The sequence below is a fragment of the Helobdella robusta genome (assembly GCF_000326865.2).
Source record: "Helobdella robusta unplaced genomic scaffold HELROscaffold_24, whole genome shotgun sequence".
Taxonomy (NCBI): Eukaryota; Metazoa; Annelida; class Clitellata; order Rhynchobdellida; family Glossiphoniidae; genus Helobdella; species Helobdella robusta.
In genome coordinates this window covers 2,817,982-2,837,405 of record NW_008704261.1, presented here as the reverse complement: position 1 = coordinate 2,837,405, position 19,424 = coordinate 2,817,982, and the positions used below count along the sequence as shown (strand labels likewise).

Sequence of the window (19,424 nt, the reverse complement as noted above, 5' to 3'; positions counted from 1 at the left end):
TGAGTTCGATAGTGGCTCCTTCATCTGATATATAGTTCATATCAACCAGGACTGAATTAATGTTCCTTCTCAATTAAATGTCATCTAGGTAGATAAGCAATCACCAAACATGACTTCAAAGAATTAACCAGACTGTTAATTGCCAGCAATGCGATTGCAAACAACGATGGGCCCATGGGGTCACCCTGCTGAACCCCCTCGGCTGATTGGATGTCAACACTGAAAAAATTTAACTTTGGAGTGAAGTCATAGACCGATCGGCAAAAATTATATATTTCAGGAAGAGATAATTTTACGCAGTTCAATATATGATCAAGTCTGAGCGAATTGAAGGCGTTCGAAAAATACAGTTTTAGTAAACATTCGTCATCTCTTATATGATCCGTAAAACTTCAAACACAATGGATTACCCCTTCAGCTCCCCCAACCCCATCGTGCTGTGACTGAAAAATTGGCTAAACCTTGTTTTTTAATTGCTGCTAGTGCACACACTTTGCAGCGAGACGTCTCCATAGGCAGCTGATAGCAATTGGTCTTATACCGCCATCCTTTTTCGAAAACGCTACCTGTCTTCCCTGGAAAAGGTAAGGTGCAACAGAAAGTTAATGAAAGCGGAAATGCCGGTGATGAGGTCCGATGAATCGGTCTTTGAGGAAGTCTTAATATCTATAAATGGCTCCAGATAGTCTGCCATTTTTTCACTGAGCAGTTGGAGAATTCATCAGTTCTTTGGTTAACACGTGGTTAATCAGTTCTTTGGTTAACACGTTGGCTTTTCCCCAAAACCATGGCAAGCAGAAATAACAGCCTGAACCAAATTGTTCATAGATTTGATTTTTCACTAACTTCTTTAAGCTGTTCACATAACAACTGACCAAATTTTAACCTAGCTTGCTTTGAGACGTGGCCATTCAGCCGAAATTTAGCAGATTTCCCGAATACTCATCTGCCAAATTGATTTTGGGTCTTGGCAATCTTGGCCGACAAGTTTTCTGAATGATTACCCAATGATTTTTTTTTATACAAAGAAGGAGGTTTCATAAGAGAGCAGGCACTGCGGAGCCTTTGCTGTTGCCCCCAAGTCTTACAAGGGCTCCGTCTGCAGGTGAACTGAAATGTTTAGAACAATTTTGACATTGTATTATATTGTATATGTATTATATATATATATATATATATATATATATATATATATCATGCATGTATATTTTGAATACATGTTTGTTTGTATGTATTATTGTATGTGTGCATGTATGTACGTATGTTTGTATGTTAAAACCAAATCATTGACGAATGACACCAAAAGCCAAGCGTCTGGCTAAATTTGATTTTATTTGCTCTAACGTCACTCAACCCCGTCGGCATTCAACTCCATATTTTGCAACACGCAGACGCGCAAAAACCGCTGCAGAATGCTCGAAATATTATTCATAGCGAAAAAATATTCCCTACTATCGCCTGACCTAATACTGATATGTTTACAAATCCGATTGAAAAACCCGGAGGTGTTACGGTCCATGGGGCCGAGCACCTCGATACAAATCGGTAAAAACTCCATCGAGGGGAGAGATCCGTCATACTTCTTGATCTTCTCGTCAGATGCCCTGGTTGCAGCCAAACCGCTTTCTTTGCTAGTAAGCTGCACGTAGCGCTCAGCAAAGGTGCCCGGAACAGTAACGTCCCACGCCAAGCACCTGCCGGCTCTCCAAAGAATCAAGGTACACCCGTCAGGGCGCTTACCGTCGTGCGCCGCAATGCCCGACGGTTCCTTTAAAACCGAAATTGAGGCCTTGGAGAAAAGCCGGCACACAAAATCGTTTATGGCTGAATGTCGCTGCTGGCGACCTCCGCCCAAACGACAAACAAGACCATGATGGCCGAGTTCATCCGCCTCCGCGCCGCACCTGCATGTGTATCGACTCTGAACGGCCAACCCCAGCCGGAAACCAATGGCTGTCCTGACCGTTTGTATGTATGTATACATTAACACTTTTATGATTGCATGGTTTTTAGGTATGTTTTTATGCTCTTGCGTATGTTTGTTTATGCCTGGAAGTTTTTTCTGTTTGTGTTGTATGTATGTTTGTGTTGTATGTATGTTTGTGTTGTATGTATGTTTGTGTTGTATGTATGTTTGTGTTGTATGTATGTTTGCATGTTGGTTTGTTTGCATGTATACTTTTATGTTTGAATGTTTTTTCGTTCAGTTTACCGTAGTTTACGAATGCATTGTTTAAGTATTTTCGGTGCATGAGCGCATGGCTGGAAAAATAAATACGTCCGCTATGGTTAATTAATTGAATAGTAGTTAAAAATGAATGAATGTACTTGTGTGTGTGTGTGTGTGTGTGTGTGTGTGTGTGTGTGTGTGTGTGTGTGTGTGTGTGTGTGTGTGTGTGTGTGTGTGTGTTAAAAAGTTTTTCTTATCTTAATTTGACAAAGTACATAAATAAAATTTGTTCATGCAATTAATTTTTTTAATTATTCATCCATCCACTATTGAACTTTTTTGCGTTCGATCATTCAACCGTTCGATTGCTCGTTCTTTTATTTGTTCATTCCTATATTCATTCATTCGTTCGTCCGTTCGTTAGTTCGTTCATTCATTCATTCATTCATTAACTTGTTCATCTCTCCATCCATTTATCCGTTAATATATTAATTAATTCATATATATTAATTAATTCATCCATTTGTCCATTCTTTCAATCATCTGTCTATTCAATCATCCACTCATCCATCCATCCCTCTATTCATTCATTTATTCATTCATTCATTCATTTATTCATCCATTCATTCATCTGATCATCATGCTCACCTTGCTTTCTCTCTTATCAACACTTCAATCATTTTTTTATACAATGACAACAAAAACCAACTTCCATCTTTATTACCAGTCATTTAAATTACAATACATTAATTAATTATAATTCATTAAGTAATTAATTAATCAATCAATTAATTAAACTTGATTTTTATTAATTTTATTCGATAAATTTGAAGTCAAGAAAAAAATTGTGATTAAAATTTTTTTTTATTATTATAAGTCGACAAGTTGGATAATCTATAATATAATAAATTAATTGACAAGTTGGTAAATGAACGGATGAACAAATGAATGAATGAACAACCGAACTAATGAATAAATGAATTAATGAATGAAAAAAAAAACATAAAAATACATGAAAAGATGAACGGATGAATGAACAAATGAACAAACCGAACGAATGAATTGATTTATTGAAGATTCATAAAAAAAACAATTAATTAATTAATTAATTAATTAGCTAATTATCTACTGATTAACATCTACACAGTTAGCATGTCATAATTGTCAATGTATGGATCGTCTTTTACTCCATTGCCCTAAACACAGAGTTGATATATATATATATATTGGAGTGCTAGCCGAACTCTCTACATGGGATTCTAATACATAAACATATATATATATATGTGTATAAATATATATATATACACATGCGTGTGTGTGAATGTGTATGTTTATGTGTGTATGTGTGTGTATTTGTACGTCTGTGCATGTGTGTGTGTATGTGTATTTGTGTGAATGCATGTGTGTGTGTGTTTTTGTGTGTTGTGTAGTATCATATTATAAATGTGCATTACGTATAAAACTAAATTATATATATATATATATATATATATATATATATGTATATATATATTAATTATTATTAATATATATATATTTATGCATGTGTGTGTGATTTTATATTGCACACATGAGCCTATTGAATTAGCCATTGTGTTAGATGTACACGCCAAATGACCATTAAAAATTTTTCAATTTTTTTGAAAACATTCATAAAAATGGCCATAAATTTATTATGTATAAACATATATATAAAATATATAATGTATAATTATATAGTGTATATATATATATATATTTCATTAAACGCGATGCTTATATTATTGTTATTTAATTTTTTATTAATAAGAAAAATAGAAAATCTTAATAAAAGTTAAATAACAATAATATAAGCATCGCGTTTAATGAAAAATGCTTAAATGAAAATTTGTTACCGAAATTTACTGATATATATATATATATATATATATATATATATATATCAGATTTCATTGAATATTTTTGCCTACTTCGCGTTAATTAACTTTTTAAAAATACACTCGACGATATGGAATTGTTGTAAATCGTATTTATTGAGAACTAGTGACATAATTTGGCTGGCTAACGACATTGTTTCGGTGTAAACACCTTCTTCCGAGCCTGGTATGAGATACAATTGTTAAATTAAATGGAAATCATATGAAATAAAATAAAATACAATAGTACCTAAAATGTTACGTGTTGTAGTTTAAAACAGGCAAAATGAAACATAATATTATATGAATAAATAATTTGAAAAGTTACATTAAAAGCAAAATTTTACCTTGTAATGAAGATGAAATTGAATAATTAGGGAATAAGTTATAGTTTAACATTAAAATAAATAAATAGATACACATTCACGTAAAACAACTAGAGTGATTTAAAATAATACAGTAATATAATATAATAAATAATAATAGTAATTTTACGTACTATTGTATTGTATTTTATTTTATTTTATATCGTTTACATTTCCATTTATTTTAATGTTTGTATGATATCTCATACAAGGCTCTGAAGAAGGTGTTTTTAGAACGGAAAATTAGGAATTACCTAAACAAAAAAGTTTTTTTTTGAAATGAAATGAACTATTCTTTTAGATATTATAGCAACTAAAAGTGGTGTTGTACTTAAGTCGCACACATGGGAATGTTCATCAAGTAGGTAGGTAGGTAGGCCCTCTAAAACTTGAGAACCACCGACTGTTTTGTTCAACTAGTTAATCTTGTACTCCTTACGACAGAAAGTTTATTATTATAATTTTGGCTGCCATTTTTTAAATTAGGGCTCGTCCGAGTTGATTTTCTAAAGAGTTTCTGAAATTCGGAAGTAAATTAAAATTTATAAGTGAATGGAAAGAAATAAAAATCACAAAGGGAAGATTTACTGTTGCTGGGAATAACACATAAGAGCCTGGAAATGGAGACAGGTCATGAAGACATCTCAGACCATGGATAAATATATATAGGCCATCGCTGTAACAGGCAAGACAAAACCTTAAAATGAAGAAAATGAATGGTATGAAATGGACTACATATGAAAAATATAATATTGAATTAATGAGTTAAAAAGCGGTAAAACTAACAAATAGATAATGGAATAAATAAATAAATTCAGGAATAAAGAACTAAATAAATAAATTAGAACGTATGGGAGAAAGCGTTGATGTTGAATAATTTGATGAAATAAAGCATTTGATCTGAACGTTGACCAATAAAGCAATTGCGTCGTTAAACTGTACTTTACGCGTAAAAGATCACCCGTTGATGTGGTTGTAAGAGAACACCAAACTAGGAAGAGCAGTTAGCGGGAGAAGAATAGTATTCGTTTGGATAGGCTGGACACGTGTTTCGTCCCTACTACCGGGGACTCATCAGCGGCCCGCGACCTACCTATCAGACTAGTTATCGCAGTTTCTTATATAGCCCGTGTCAATTATAACGTGTTTCATTGCTTCGCTCTTCTTTTTTCTAGTAGAGCGTATAATGGGAGAGAAACAGTGGCGGATCTAGACATCTTTGACGTGGACCAACATTTGGAGTAATTTGGTTCTAATTAGTATACTTATTCCATGAAAACTATGCGTTTTACTGACATTTAATACAAATAATGCTCACAAAGAAGGGGGGCAGTGGCTCTTCCAGAATCTTTTAGATCCACCACTGAAGAGATATGATAGGGCATTTCTAGTTTAAAATTCCATGTAACGGAATGTTACATCAAGCTAAACTAAAAGTTTAAGGCAAGACAGTGACAGAAAAAGCGAAGTATTCGTGTGGACAGCTGTTTCAAAGACAAACAATTCACAACGGAGACACACTAACGTCGCCATTTTGTAAATAATCATTGATAGCATAATAGCCATGCTTCTTTAACAAATTAATTCTGTTGACCAGCTGATGATCATGGTAAAAAAACAGCTACCAGTTGGAGCCGGTCAGTTGTGAGACAAAATGTGGCGGCATCAATATAATTATCACAAAATAGCCATTTATCTTATCTTCCGGGTTAAGCTATTTGTACGATTAAATATCTCCTATCAGTTGCAAATATACAAAATATAATATAGATAATTAGATATGATAGGCATATAGGAGGTGGCCAATCGTTTGTTAGGCTAGGCTTTGAGAGAATGGTCACCTACCTGTTATTTAACTGTTTAACTTCATGGAAAATACTTACAGAAAGCTTTGAAATAATGGGTTGTTAAGTCGGAAATATATCCTGGTTGACAGTTTTGTGGCAATTTTAAAACCTTCTAACAATAATTAAACTCGGCACTCATTACAAATACAATAATGAAAAAAATTAGATTAGGGTTAGGGCTAAGATATATGGCATCTTACCTCTAGAAAAAATTTCCAGTTTTGCTTAAATAATGAAATAAATCGATAAAAGTGTTCAACTTTATTCTGTGTACTTTATTACCTCAAGTTGCGATAATCAAGTTAACCACAGTTTCATGGATAGCGCTATAGAAATTTTATTAAGTACGGCTTGTTTCCGGTATTTTTTACTGATGTTTGTTTTAATTTAATTCAATTTTCACATTTTTGTTTGGTAAGTTGCCACTTTTTAACAATTTTATGACCATTTTTCATACAAAAAATTGTTTCAATTTAAAAGTCAAACGCCGTGTCTCTTTATTGTTAATTAAAATCACCTGAAAACTACTTTACTATGAATTATTTTATTATCGCTTGGAGTCACCGACTTTTTTTAAACAAGTTCGTCACCATTTAATTAATTTTAAAACAGAAATTTGAATTTCCAGTAAATTTAAAGATGGCGCGCGACAACAGCAGGTCTACGGACGGCGACTACTCGGACAACGACTTCGATGACGACCAAGATATTTCCATGAGATTCTTTGCCACAGATAAAGTTGGCCATTTTTAATTTTTATTTATTAAATTTAAAAAAAATAATCTTTTAATAACTTTTGTTTATCTTAATTAATAAAATTTCAAAATTACAATTATTAAAAATAATTAATTAAAAAAGTAATCACTAATTCTTGTTGTACTTCTTAAATATTATTAAATAAATCAATAAATGCATGAATAAGCTTACTTAGCAATATAACATTGAATAGAAAAAAAACCTAAAACAAAGGCTAATAATGTTTTTGTTTAGTCTAGAGTTTTTTGCTTTAGTTATGAAAATTAAAGTTTAACCACATTTGCATTTCATTATAAATAAAACTTTCAGCTTCTTTTTATAGTCAACTAAAATAAAACTAAATTAAAAAAACTTTATTTTTGGTTCACTAGGAAGTGGGCTGCATCATTGGAAAGGTTGGTCCTCGTTTTGGACTTTACTTAATTTACTTTATTGAACTTTTTCCTATAAAAAGAAACTTAAAATTGTGTTTTATATGGTTTTCATTATATTTAAGTTTTATTTGCTCTAAGTTTAATTTAATTCGAACTTTTATTTTGTCGTTAATTTAATTTTTCGCAGAAAGGTGACAACATTAAAGCACTTAGAAATGAGGTAGTGGCACATTTCTTCTTTATAATAAATCATTATTTTATAATTATTTAAATTTTTGGGGCCAAATCTTAAACTAATTTGTGATTCAACTTTGCTATGCAGAGTGGGGCAAAGATACAGATATCAGATGGATCTCTATCGGAACGCATCGTAACGATTCGTGGCACGGCTTCACAAGTCATCAGAGCTATTAATTTGATAGGCATCAAACTCGAGGAGGTTATTTATGTTGTCTTTTTTTATTTTGTCGTTGTTGCTATTTATGATCTTTCTGAAATAGTTATCATTAGTTATGTTTTAGCAAAAAAAGAGCCCAGTATTCGTTTGATTTTTAAACTTTTTTTAAATTTTCACTCCTTAGGATAATAATCACTCTAATTATTTAGAAGAAGATGATTCTTTATCCTTTCGCCTAATTGTCCCTAACTCGAATTGTGGCTCTCTGATTGGCAGGAATGGGGCCAACATCAAAGAGTTAAGAGAGGTGCAAGTGTTATGAGATGGCTGTGATAATATGTTTCATGTAAATTTTAGTTAAAAGTTGAAGCCCTCTGTTAATGTAAGACTGATTCTGAAACTTGAAATGTTTTTTTTTTGTATCAGCATTTAACTCATCTTTATTTTCTTACTTTAATGATCTTTGGTTTTTCACTCCTTTGCATTCCTCATCATTTTTTCATCTTCAAATTTTTTCTCATTTTCTCAATTTTTTATTCTACCCAAACATTCATTCACTCCTTTACTCACCTGTGATCGACAGAGGACAGGCTCAAAGATCCAGGTAGCGAATGACTTGTTGCCTGACTCAACCGAGCGTGAAGTTGGCCTCTCTGGCTCGATGTCAGGGGTCATGGACTGCGTTAAGAAGCTGGCCAAGATCGCTATTGAGGTTTCTGTATAGGCTGTTGTATAGTTTTTTATTTGTGTGTTTGTTTGTGTGTTTGCTTGCTTGTTTGTTTGTGTGTCCAGTGCAAGGTTTGTGGGTGTTCTCTCTAATAAATGCAAAAATGTAAATTTTTTTAAAAAGTTCTTTTGAGTGAAGAGGATTGAATTTGATAATTTTTTGGTGGTTTTTTTTCCAGTTGTCACCCTGATTTTGATCTTTATTTTTTTTTTATCCACCACCTCTTACCATTCATTACTTCACATTTAGTACCATCAGTCAAAACTTCGTTGTCACCGTCTATTTCCACCACCATCACATTTTCCATTGACACATCACACCACCACCACTACAAGACAAAACCTCGTAGCCCTCATGTCCCGTACAATCCATCATATTCTGGAGGGGGTGGCAGCGGTTACGACGGCTACAGTGGGGGTGTGGGGGCTGGCAGGAAAGGTGCTGGCAGTGGCAGGGGGAGATTTGATGGAGGGGTACGTTTTTTTTTGTTTTTTTTTTTTTTGTTTTGAAAAGTATGGTTAGATGATGCTTTGGGAATTGGGGGTAGGGTTTTTGAATCGATGAACAGCCTCCGGTGTTGCAGTCTGCGACATCATGTTCTTTGGGGTGTTAACGTTTTTTAGTTTTTTTTGCTTATTTTTTAATGTTTTTTTAGGGGGTGATATGCTAACCCTCAACTTTACTGTGTTATCATTTTTGTGTGATGGCAGCCATTATTATTATTATTACTGTTGTTGTAATCATCATCACTTATGTTATCATCATCATTATTGTTGTTGTTGTTGTTATTATTGTTATTACCATCGTAACTGTCACTCTCATTATGGTTATTTTGTTTTAAATTTTCTAATTATAACAGTTATTGTTATCATTTTGTTGTAATTATTGATGTTATTGTTATTATTATTATTGTTATTATTATTGTTATTTTCCTCAGCCACTTTTGCTGGTATGATTATTATTAGTTTTTTATTATTATTATTATTATTCAAAACGCTCTGTGTAGAAGCAGAACAGTCATGATGACGATTTCAAGAAGGCCTTCAAACAACCACAGCAGCAGCAGCAGCAGCAGGACTTCTTAAGTAGACCTAAAAGTATATTCGTCCGTTTGTCCATCTCTCTCTCTCTCTCTCTCTCTCTCTCTCTCTCTCTCTCTCTCTCTCTCTCTCTCTCTCTATCTATCTATCCATCCATCCATCCATCTATCTATTCATCCATCCATCCATCTATCTATCTATACATCTCTCTGACACTCAATCTGTATCTGTCTATCTATGTATATATCTACCATCCATCAATTATTCATTCACTCATTGTTTCATTCTTTCGCTAATTCATTCATTCATTCTTTCTTTCTTTCTTTCTTTCACATGCATACATTCACTGATTTGTTCGTTGATTCAATCATTTCATCATTGACTCTTGTTAATTCACTCATCCATTTGTTTATTCATTTATTCAGTTTCTTCATTCATTCACTCACTTTTCTACTCCATTAATTAATTCATTCATCCATTCACTCATTCGTTCACTCCACCCATCCATTTATTCATTTCTTCATTCATCTGCTGATGATTGGCAGATAGTGGCCTAACGACAGAGGAGCTGATCATACCGAACGACCTGGTGGGGATCATCATCGGGAAAAGTGGTAACAAGATTAATGAGATTAGGTAAGTGAGTGAGTGAGTGAGTGAGTGAGTGTAAGTGAGTGAGTGAGTTGAGGGTGTGAGTGAGTGTGAGTTGAGTGAGTGAGTGAGTTGAGTGAGCGAGTGGGTGAGTGTGAGTGAGTGAGTTGAGGGTGTGTGAAATGAGTTAATGAACGAGTTGAAATCAGAGAGAAAGAGAGAGAGAGAGAGAGTAGAGAAATAATGAGAGAGAGTGAGAGAGAGGGGCTAATTTCTTTAAAAATATGAATTCATTAATTAAAGATCTTTTTTTTAATCTAATAATTCAATACAATTACTACTAATAATAATAATAATAATAATTTTATTTGAGAAAAATGTACAGCAGAAGGTCAGGGTTCAATCGTGTGTGCAGGCCACCTTAACTAAATAGTGGAATAGAAGAATGATATTGAATAATCATCTAAATCAATAAATATGTCGAATTAATTGGAAATGGTAGTGAATTTCTAATAGAAGATAGGTTACACATAAATGAATAAATAAAACATAGATACAAAAAAATATGAATGAAGCAAGTTCGCCATGTAACACTACTTAAAAAATACACTATTACAATTTACAATACACTATTTAAAAAAAAATCATTTGAACGAATCAACTGATGAATGAAAGATTTTAATAAATTTAAGGGGGATAGAGTTTTGATAGATCTCATAAATGCATTGAAAGAACAGAATTGATTGGGAAAAAATTGATCTGGGCTTGAATAGATAAAAATCGGAATTATGCCTTGAAAGTCTGGTGGTTACTAAATACAACAAGCAGATAAGTAGTTGCCAGCTATAAATAGTTAATTGGTTGTTTCTATCATTTATCTATCTATCCATCTATCTATCTTTTTATCTATCTATCTATTCATATATCTTTATATCTATATATCTATCTATCCATAGATATAAATGTAAAATTATCTACCTAACTATCTACCCATCTTTCGTCTGAGTTTATTTTTACCTACATATTTTTATCCATCCATATATCAATCCATCGTCCATCAGATAAGTATCTGTCCACCAAAATTCAGTACTCAATTATTCATTCATTCATTCGTGCATTTCTTCTCTCAATCCACTAAGGCAAAACTCCGGGGCCCAGATAAAGATTATCGAGTGTGAGGACGGCTCGGACAACCGTCGTTTCGTCATCACCGGGCCCAGAGGTAACGTTCAGTCCGCCATCTATCTCATACAGAATGCTAAAAATAGAAGACGGGCCCTGGCCAATAAGGTTGCAGCGATTGTCGATTGACTGTATGATCGATTGGTTGACCGGCTGGTTGATTGGTTGACGGGTTGATTGATGGGTTGATTGACTGGAGGATTGATTGATGGGTTGATTGACTGGAGGATTGATTGATTGACCGGCTGGTTGATCGATTGATTGATTGATTGACTGGATGATTGATTGGTCGACGGATTGATTGATTGATTGATCGGTTGATTGATTGATTGACAAGATGATTGAATAATTAATTAGATGAGTGATTTATAGATTGAGTATTATTGATTGACCGAATACATTTTTGAATACATGAATATTGATAGACAGCTTGAATGATAATCATGGCTTTTAAATTAGCAAATAACATTGGAGTGATAAATTGATTGATCGATTAATTAATTGATTAATTAATTGGATGGTTAAATAATGAATGTCTAATTATAATTTCACTGTTAGCAACAGCATCATGATTAGAAAGGAAAGTGTTGAAGACCTCTATCTCATCGTCGTCGTCGCCGTTGCATCTATGATGATGATGTTGGTGGTGATGATGAAAACTGGAGATGATGATTTCATCCCCAGTCTCCATCATCATCAGTGTCTCCTCCATCACCATCATCAGCGTCTCCATCATCATTTTGTCCATCAACTTCATACCGGATGGTTATTGTTATTATTAGAGTCACTTTGGTAGCCATCGTCATCATCTTAATTATCATCGTTTTCATTACCATACCTTGTTATCATTCTTGTATAATAATCATAATTTTCATAATCATTTATTTCTTTCTTCATTCATTCATTCATTCATTGGCTCCCTCCTCCATCATTCATGCATTCATTCATTCATTGGTTCCCTCCATCATTCATGCATTCAGTCACTCATTCATTCATTCATTCATGCATTCATTTGATTTGGAGGTCAGTAAATACTTATCAAAGTAGAACGTAATGAGTGTGTGAGAACTAAGTACTATATATATATATACATATATATATATATATATATATATATATATATATGTTGTTATTATTATTATTGTTTTGGTGGGTTGTGAATGATGTAGCGAGAGGAGCTCATTTCTTTACTACCATAACTACTACTTTTGGAGTAAGTAATATATAATTATTATGAATAAAATAACGTTAATAATAACAACAATAATAATAATAAACAAATAATAATTATTAACAGTAATAGTTTTTTTTAAGGGTGGGCTATCCACAAAAAAATAATAATAACAATACTGCTAATTCAGTTCAACTACTGTTATTATTGTTCTCGTTCTCTTTGTTGTTATTACTATTGTTTTTTGTTATTGTTATCGGTACTGTTGTTGTTATTGTAATTTTTGTATGAATTATATATATATATATATTAATATATATATATATACAAGTATGTGTGCATATGTGTATATATATAAAAGTATGTGTATATACATGTGTGTACATGCATATATATATATATATATATATATATATTATCTTCAGGTTGGCTGACAGTTTAAACGATGTAACTTATTATTTATTTGCTGGTTTATCATCAATCTGTTTTATTATTATTATTAACTTAATTATTATTATTATTATTTACTGTTATTATTGAATATTGTTATAATTATATTCAATTATTATTAATAATAATACCTTAGAGTATTGTATGTTTGTATTTTATTAATTTTATTGTGATTATTCGACGTTTTTTGGATGCAATACCTTATGTATATGTATATATGTGTGTATGTATGCATGCAAGGATGTATGTAGGTATGTATGTATGTATACTTGTGTATTATATAAACTTTATATACATCTATATGAATAACATGTCTGTATATATTTATATATAAGCATATTCATGTATGTCTATATACATATATATACATATGTTGGTATATATATATATATACACATATATATATATATTTCTATATGCGAGTGCACACACATATATATAATATACATATATATATATATATATACATCTACATATATTCATATATATCATATGTATTCATGTCTGTACATATTCATATATATATCATATGTATTATATAACTTTCGTGTGGATGCTAACATGGAAACGAACAGACTAAAAAAAAGTTATTTAATTTTTATTATGTTTTCAATAGTAATAATAATAAATATTGTTATTGTTGATGTTGTTGTTATTTCTTTTTTATTGTTACATCCTAAACTCTGAAAAAAGACAACTATAAATTGTTATTTCTATTATTATTAATATTATTATTATTGATGTTGTTGTTATTATTATTATTATTATTATTATAGATACTGCAATTATTTTGAATAATAATAATAATATTATTATAACTAGTAAGTGCAGCTCATAGTATCATCATCATTATTATTGTTGTTATTATTATTATTATTATTTCTCTGCTGGTAAAGATATTAATATTGAATGATAGGCTGTTAGCTTACAATATATTTGATTGGAATAATTGAAATTATTTTAATGCTGATATTGTTATTAATGAATTAATTAACTAACTAATTTATTTATTTATCGGTAATTAATTAATTTAATTAGTTATTTACTATTTCATCAGCTTTTTTCCATTGAATATTTTTTGGTTCTCTTTACCTTCTTACTGATTAATAGATAAATTAATTATATCATTTAATTATTAATTATTATTTTTTTCATCTCAATTTATTTTATAACATTTGGCATAGATAAATATGGTTGTGTTATTTGTAGACATACACATATATTAATATATATATATATATAGTACTTATTATTTTATTTCCAGTTATTATTTATTTTATTATTACCGATATTTATTATAACGGTGAGCGATAATTCAAATGGTGAGCGATAATTCGAATTTTACTTAATTAAATTTTGACCTGATTCACATACTTGTCTCCATTTAGTATATATTATGATTTATAGAGTTTTGAAGGTCTGAATTTATTTTGTATTTGAAATTCTTATAATTTCTGTTGTATATCGTGTTATATCCGTTGCAATAGTTTGGTGAGTTGCGCTATCTACACATTACTTTCAACCGGCAACAGTTACATTAACGACGGCAAGTCTATCCTTCCCAGAGATGATTTTCACTCACTGCGATGCACGTGTCGACGTCTAGGAAGAGAGTTGTTATTGATGTAATAACGAAGATGACCATGAAGGTCTTGAAAGTATTCCGGAAGTTGGCGATGACGATGACGTTGTTGAAACTTTTGATGTGCAGCCGTACTACAACTCGGATCTTGCTGTCATTTTCTCGCCTGCTTTCATTTTTAACAGACCTCTCATGGGTGACGACGACGGCTGAAATTTCTACCAAGCTTTTAAACTTTTACTACTACCAAATGCAACTAATATACTCTCTGCATTCGTAATTTTATTTTCGTCGTTCCATGCCTTGCCTGCCGATATTTTCTCTGCGTTTGACAGAGTTTGATTTACAAAATAAAATAAATTAAAAAGAACAATAATAGCAACAACGATTTCAATGCAACACTGACCAACAATTTATTTTTTGATGATTTGGACGAGAAGTTCCTCCGTGAGAGCAGCCGTTTAAAATTTAACGATTAGTGATGTCAATGTTAACGCGAATATTCATCCCGAACATCAAACCAAATATGTCAGAATTTCTAGAAAAAAACAAGGACAAGAAATCGTTAATAAATAAAATTCGGTGACAGATGATACTTCATGTTTTGAGAAAACCCTTTCATTTTGAACTTGGAATGGGAGTTTGGTGCTCGTCTACCTGGATGATGACTTCAATGGCGCCTTTATTGCTGATGAGGAATTTTTCCTCCTTCTATCACTGATCAACAAGGATCAATGTCAACAACAAATATTGCTATATGTATCAAAACTATCCTACTGGTCATTCTACACCTCTTAAATTCAAAGAAAGCACTTCCTTCAAGTGCCACCAAAATCAAGAAAGGACCTATCATAATATCTACATGATCGACAGGAAGTATGTCTGATTCTAACAAATGATTAGTTATGGAAACGTAGAATTATGAAATCCAAATGATAATAATTAATTGAAAGTAACTATATAGCGCAATTTGCATTACATCATTTAGACTATTGCAGCGGATATTCATATGCATGTGTATATAAGGGTATTATTATTATTAGAGAATTTATTTATTAAGCCCTTTTACATTATATACACAAAGGCGCTTCTTGAGCCTAGTGGGATTGATGCACGAAGAAAAACGTTTTAAGTTCCTTGCAGCTAATCCCGATTGACTCAGACAGTCCGGAAAACTGTTGGACTATATAAATTATATTTATATATATATATAATATATATATGTGTGGAGGGAAGTATGTATGGGATAAAAAAAGGTCTATTCTTAGACTCAGAAGGATTAACAACACATCAAACGTTTAGGATATATATATATATTTTTATTCATTTATTTACCTGAAATCTCATTTAAATGAATTTATTATACACATGAAAAAATTAAAATATTGCAATATTATTTTCGATTAATTGATGTATGGATGGGATTATAAAACATTATGAGAAAAATTAATGTAATTATAATGGCCAAATCATAACACAGGTTTTGCGAGAAATATAACAACTCAGCCGAGAAATTTTAAAACACTTCCAAAATAATTTACAAATATTTCAAAATATTTGAAACCTTTGTCAACAACTGAACTTCTCTAAATGGATGAATGCAGTCAATTATCGTCTAATTGGTGATCATCATTATTATAATGTTGATACGTGATTAATTATTCCTTAATTCATAATGTATGAGAGTTGTATGCTAATTTATTCTAATTTATGTTTACTAGATTGTTTCATTTTTGTTTTGTCTTTGTTTATTAATAGATAAGTAATTAAGTTGAACGGTTGTTTATAAATGTACATTAGTTAATTTTGTTGTCGTTTTTAATTTATTTATTGTTTATTTCGATTTATTTTTTCAATATTATTTCTATTAATATGTAATTTGATGACAATAATAAAATTGATGATCTAGGCTTTGTCTTTATATATATATATATTATATATATATATATATATATAAATAAATAAATACATATATAAAAATTATATATGTGTCAATTTTAATAATAACAATAGTACTTTGTAATTTTGGGTAAATATATTTCAATTTTTATTAAAGGAGATGTATTTATTTTTTTGCGTGGATAAAAGTTATAATTATTAATTATTTAATTTGAAGTTCATCAACTTAATGAATGAATAATTTTTAAAATAACAATAGTGCCGTGGTGTATTTACGGCGTTATAATTATTAATTATTTGATTTTTATTATTATTACATTTATTTTTATTTCAATAATACATTGTAATGTAATAGCAATAATGCGTTGCTAAACCAAAATTGTACTTATAACATTTATTATAGTTATGTTATTTATTATATAGTTAATTATGTCAGGATATTATTTCAACTTATAATAATTATGAATTAATTATGTATATTATTTCATTTAAAATTATTTTGCTACTTATAATTACTCAATTAATTACAATAATAATATTATTATATAAGTTAGACTTTGTTGATGCTAAGTACAGAAGCGGCGATTCATTTTATATATTTTTCATGATTTGTAAAAAAAATAATAAAAATTATTCAAAATATATTAAAACGTTATTTATATTATTATAGATAATTATTAAATAATAACTTTATTTATTTATTAGAATCGTTATGTTACTTATTCATATTTAACAGTATTTTATGATGAATTAAATTTTTTATAACTCAATAAAATTTATTTATTATGTTGAACAATTTCGTTTTTAAATAAAAGTATTTAATAAAATATAATTATGTTATATATATATATATAATTATTATATATATATATATTTATAATTTATATATAATTCATATAATATATATATATAAAGCATGGGTAACAAGTGATGTCATTTAATTATCCCATCAGCTATTCAAAAAGGCAATATCTGCACCAAATACTGTTAATGTCAAAAAATATAAACAATTTAGAAATTAATTTACATTCATGAAATTAAAAACTGAAAAACAATATTTTCAACCAAAATTTGAAGAAGCAAAGAGCTGTTCTAAACAAAAACGGAAAATGATATAATGAACAGAAATACGAATAATAATAATGATATAAACAAACTAAAAGCTGACATCAATTTAATCGAGAACTCTGAAGAAATAGCCAACAATTTCAATAAATACTTCATCGTTGGTACCGAAAAGCTGTTGAAAAATCAAATAATTATAAATAAATTGAAGGTAAGGAGTGCCATTTGTAAATCGGTTTATATGGATCACGCTAAAAAAGACGGGGTAATATCCATCGTTCAAAATCTAAGTAACAAAAAGGCAATTATTTTACGGTTAAGCAACTATTTGATTAACAAAATAATTCCAGAAATAGTTTTTCCAATCACTTACATTTTCAGTTTGTCCATTACTCGAGGAATTTTTCCAAGATGCCTTAAAACATCAAAGAAAATTCATATTCACAATAAAAGGCAGCGGGTTAGAAATGTGCAATTATCGACCAATATTACTTCTTTCTCCACTTTCTAAAGGGTTAGAAAAATTTTAACCATTAATAAATTACTTAATGAAAATCAATATGATTATAGAGCACAGCACTCCACTGAGCAAGCTGTTTCATATCTAGCCCAAAATGTTATGAATAATCTCAAAAAATTCTAACCGTGAAAGTAGCTATTTATATATCTGTCCATGGCATTTGATGTTTTCAAACATGATATATGGATGAAAAAATTAGATTTAAACGGAATAAGATAAACAGCAAACATGATATATGGATGAAAAAATTAGATTTAAACGGAATAAGATAAACAGCAAAAGCGATGAACGGAGAACAGTACTTCGCTATAAAAAATGAAACTTTTACAAAGCTTACCATAAGATCAGGAGTGCCGCAGGGATCAATCTTAGGTCTCTTCCATTCTTAATCTACAGGAATGATCTTCAACTGGCCACCGATGCAAATCTTCTTCCATACGCAAATGATACTAATATCTTTTTCATACTAAAGACCCATTGCATGATCAAGAGTTTAATAACAGTCTCGAAAATATACCGACCTGGTTCATCGCTAATAAATTGATAGTAAATAATTCCAAATGCAATTACATTTTATTTGGCTTGTAAATTTTAGAAATTAATACCCGACATAGACATAAAAGTAAGCAACACAAGCATTCCCCGCACAAACAGCACTAAATTTCATTTAAGATAATTTTCATGGGATCTACATATAAACTATTTGTCTAATAAAATTAACAAGACCTTAGAAGTTATAAGTAAAATTAAATTTAAATTAAATAAGACTACAATTTTGAACTTTTGTTGATATTTCCTCATCCTACCTATTTCAGCTTGATCTGGGGAAATTGCCCGGAAGTACATTTAAAGAAGTTATTCAAATGCCAAAATCCGCCAGCCAGAATTAAATTACTTTGTTTAAGTTTAAAACATATACCGGACCAAGAATATGGAAAACACCCGTGGGACATAAAAATAGTGAATCTTTATATCTATTCAAAAATAAATTGAAGAAATATTTAGTGGCATAGGGCTCTGTTTTCAAGAAATTATGATGCTGAACATTTTAATTATGAACGAACATATTTTATTTGAAACTTTGCTATTTTTATTATTTACCTTAAGTATTTTAAATTTTCCAAATGTCTCATTAGGAGTGTAGACAATTAACTATATTAAATTTTACTATTTAAAACATAGTGACACGGTGGCCGCACACCAGGATTTATTTTCTTTTTTGATCTCCGAATCATTTCATCATCTTTTTGATTTTGATTTGATTGAATAAATTGAATCGATTTAATAATTAAATTTTGGTTTTGAACTGAAGAAACCAGAGAATGATTTAAGATCAACTTTTGGAAAAATTTAAAAACTAAACAAAGTTAACTAACGCGATCAAAAGATC

At 30.4% G+C, this 19,424-nt stretch overlaps 2 protein-coding genes across 2 annotated transcripts; one reads left to right on the top strand and one right to left on the bottom strand.

The window, feature by feature from the left end:
• Positions 1-1,345: 1,345 nt before the first annotated feature.
• On the bottom strand, positions 1,346-2,885 carry HELRODRAFT_172865 (hypothetical protein; the record flags this gene model as incomplete). The annotated part of the gene is made up of 2 exons (XM_009019500.1): positions 1,346-1,768; positions 2,880-2,885. The coding sequence occupies 2 exons, from the start codon at positions 2,883-2,885 to the stop codon at positions 1,346-1,348; spliced, it is 429 nt and encodes a 142-aa protein (XP_009017748.1).
• A 3,730-nt stretch (positions 2,886-6,615) lies between these two features.
• Positions 6,616-11,964, top strand: HELRODRAFT_99711 (hypothetical protein). The gene is made up of 12 exons (XM_009019499.1): positions 6,616-6,694; positions 6,909-7,018; positions 7,408-7,431; positions 7,598-7,630; positions 7,733-7,849; positions 7,992-8,114; positions 8,391-8,519; positions 8,870-9,007; positions 9,541-9,631; positions 10,120-10,210; positions 11,305-11,455; positions 11,906-11,964. Exons 2-12 carry the CDS (start codon positions 6,920-6,922, stop codon positions 11,921-11,923), a joined length of 1,014 nt encoding a protein of 337 aa, XP_009017747.1. The 5' UTR covers positions 6,616-6,694; positions 6,909-6,919; the 3' UTR covers positions 11,924-11,964.
• The last annotated feature ends 7,460 nt before the right edge of the window (positions 11,965-19,424 follow it).

Bases quoted from the DNA above. Each gene is read 5' to 3' on its own strand.
- HELRODRAFT_99711 (XM_009019499.1), top strand. From the start codon at position 6,920: ATGGCGCGCGACAACAGCAGGTCTACGGACGGCGACTACTCGGACAAC. The intron at 7,432-7,597 runs GTTGGTCCTCGT...AATTTTTCGCAG, and splicing joins TGGGCTGCATCATTGGAAAG to AAAGGTGACAACATTAAAGC. The intron at 10,211-11,304 runs GTAAGTGAGTGA...CAATCCACTAAG, and splicing joins AACAAGATTAATGAGATTAG to GCAAAACTCCGGGGCCCAGA.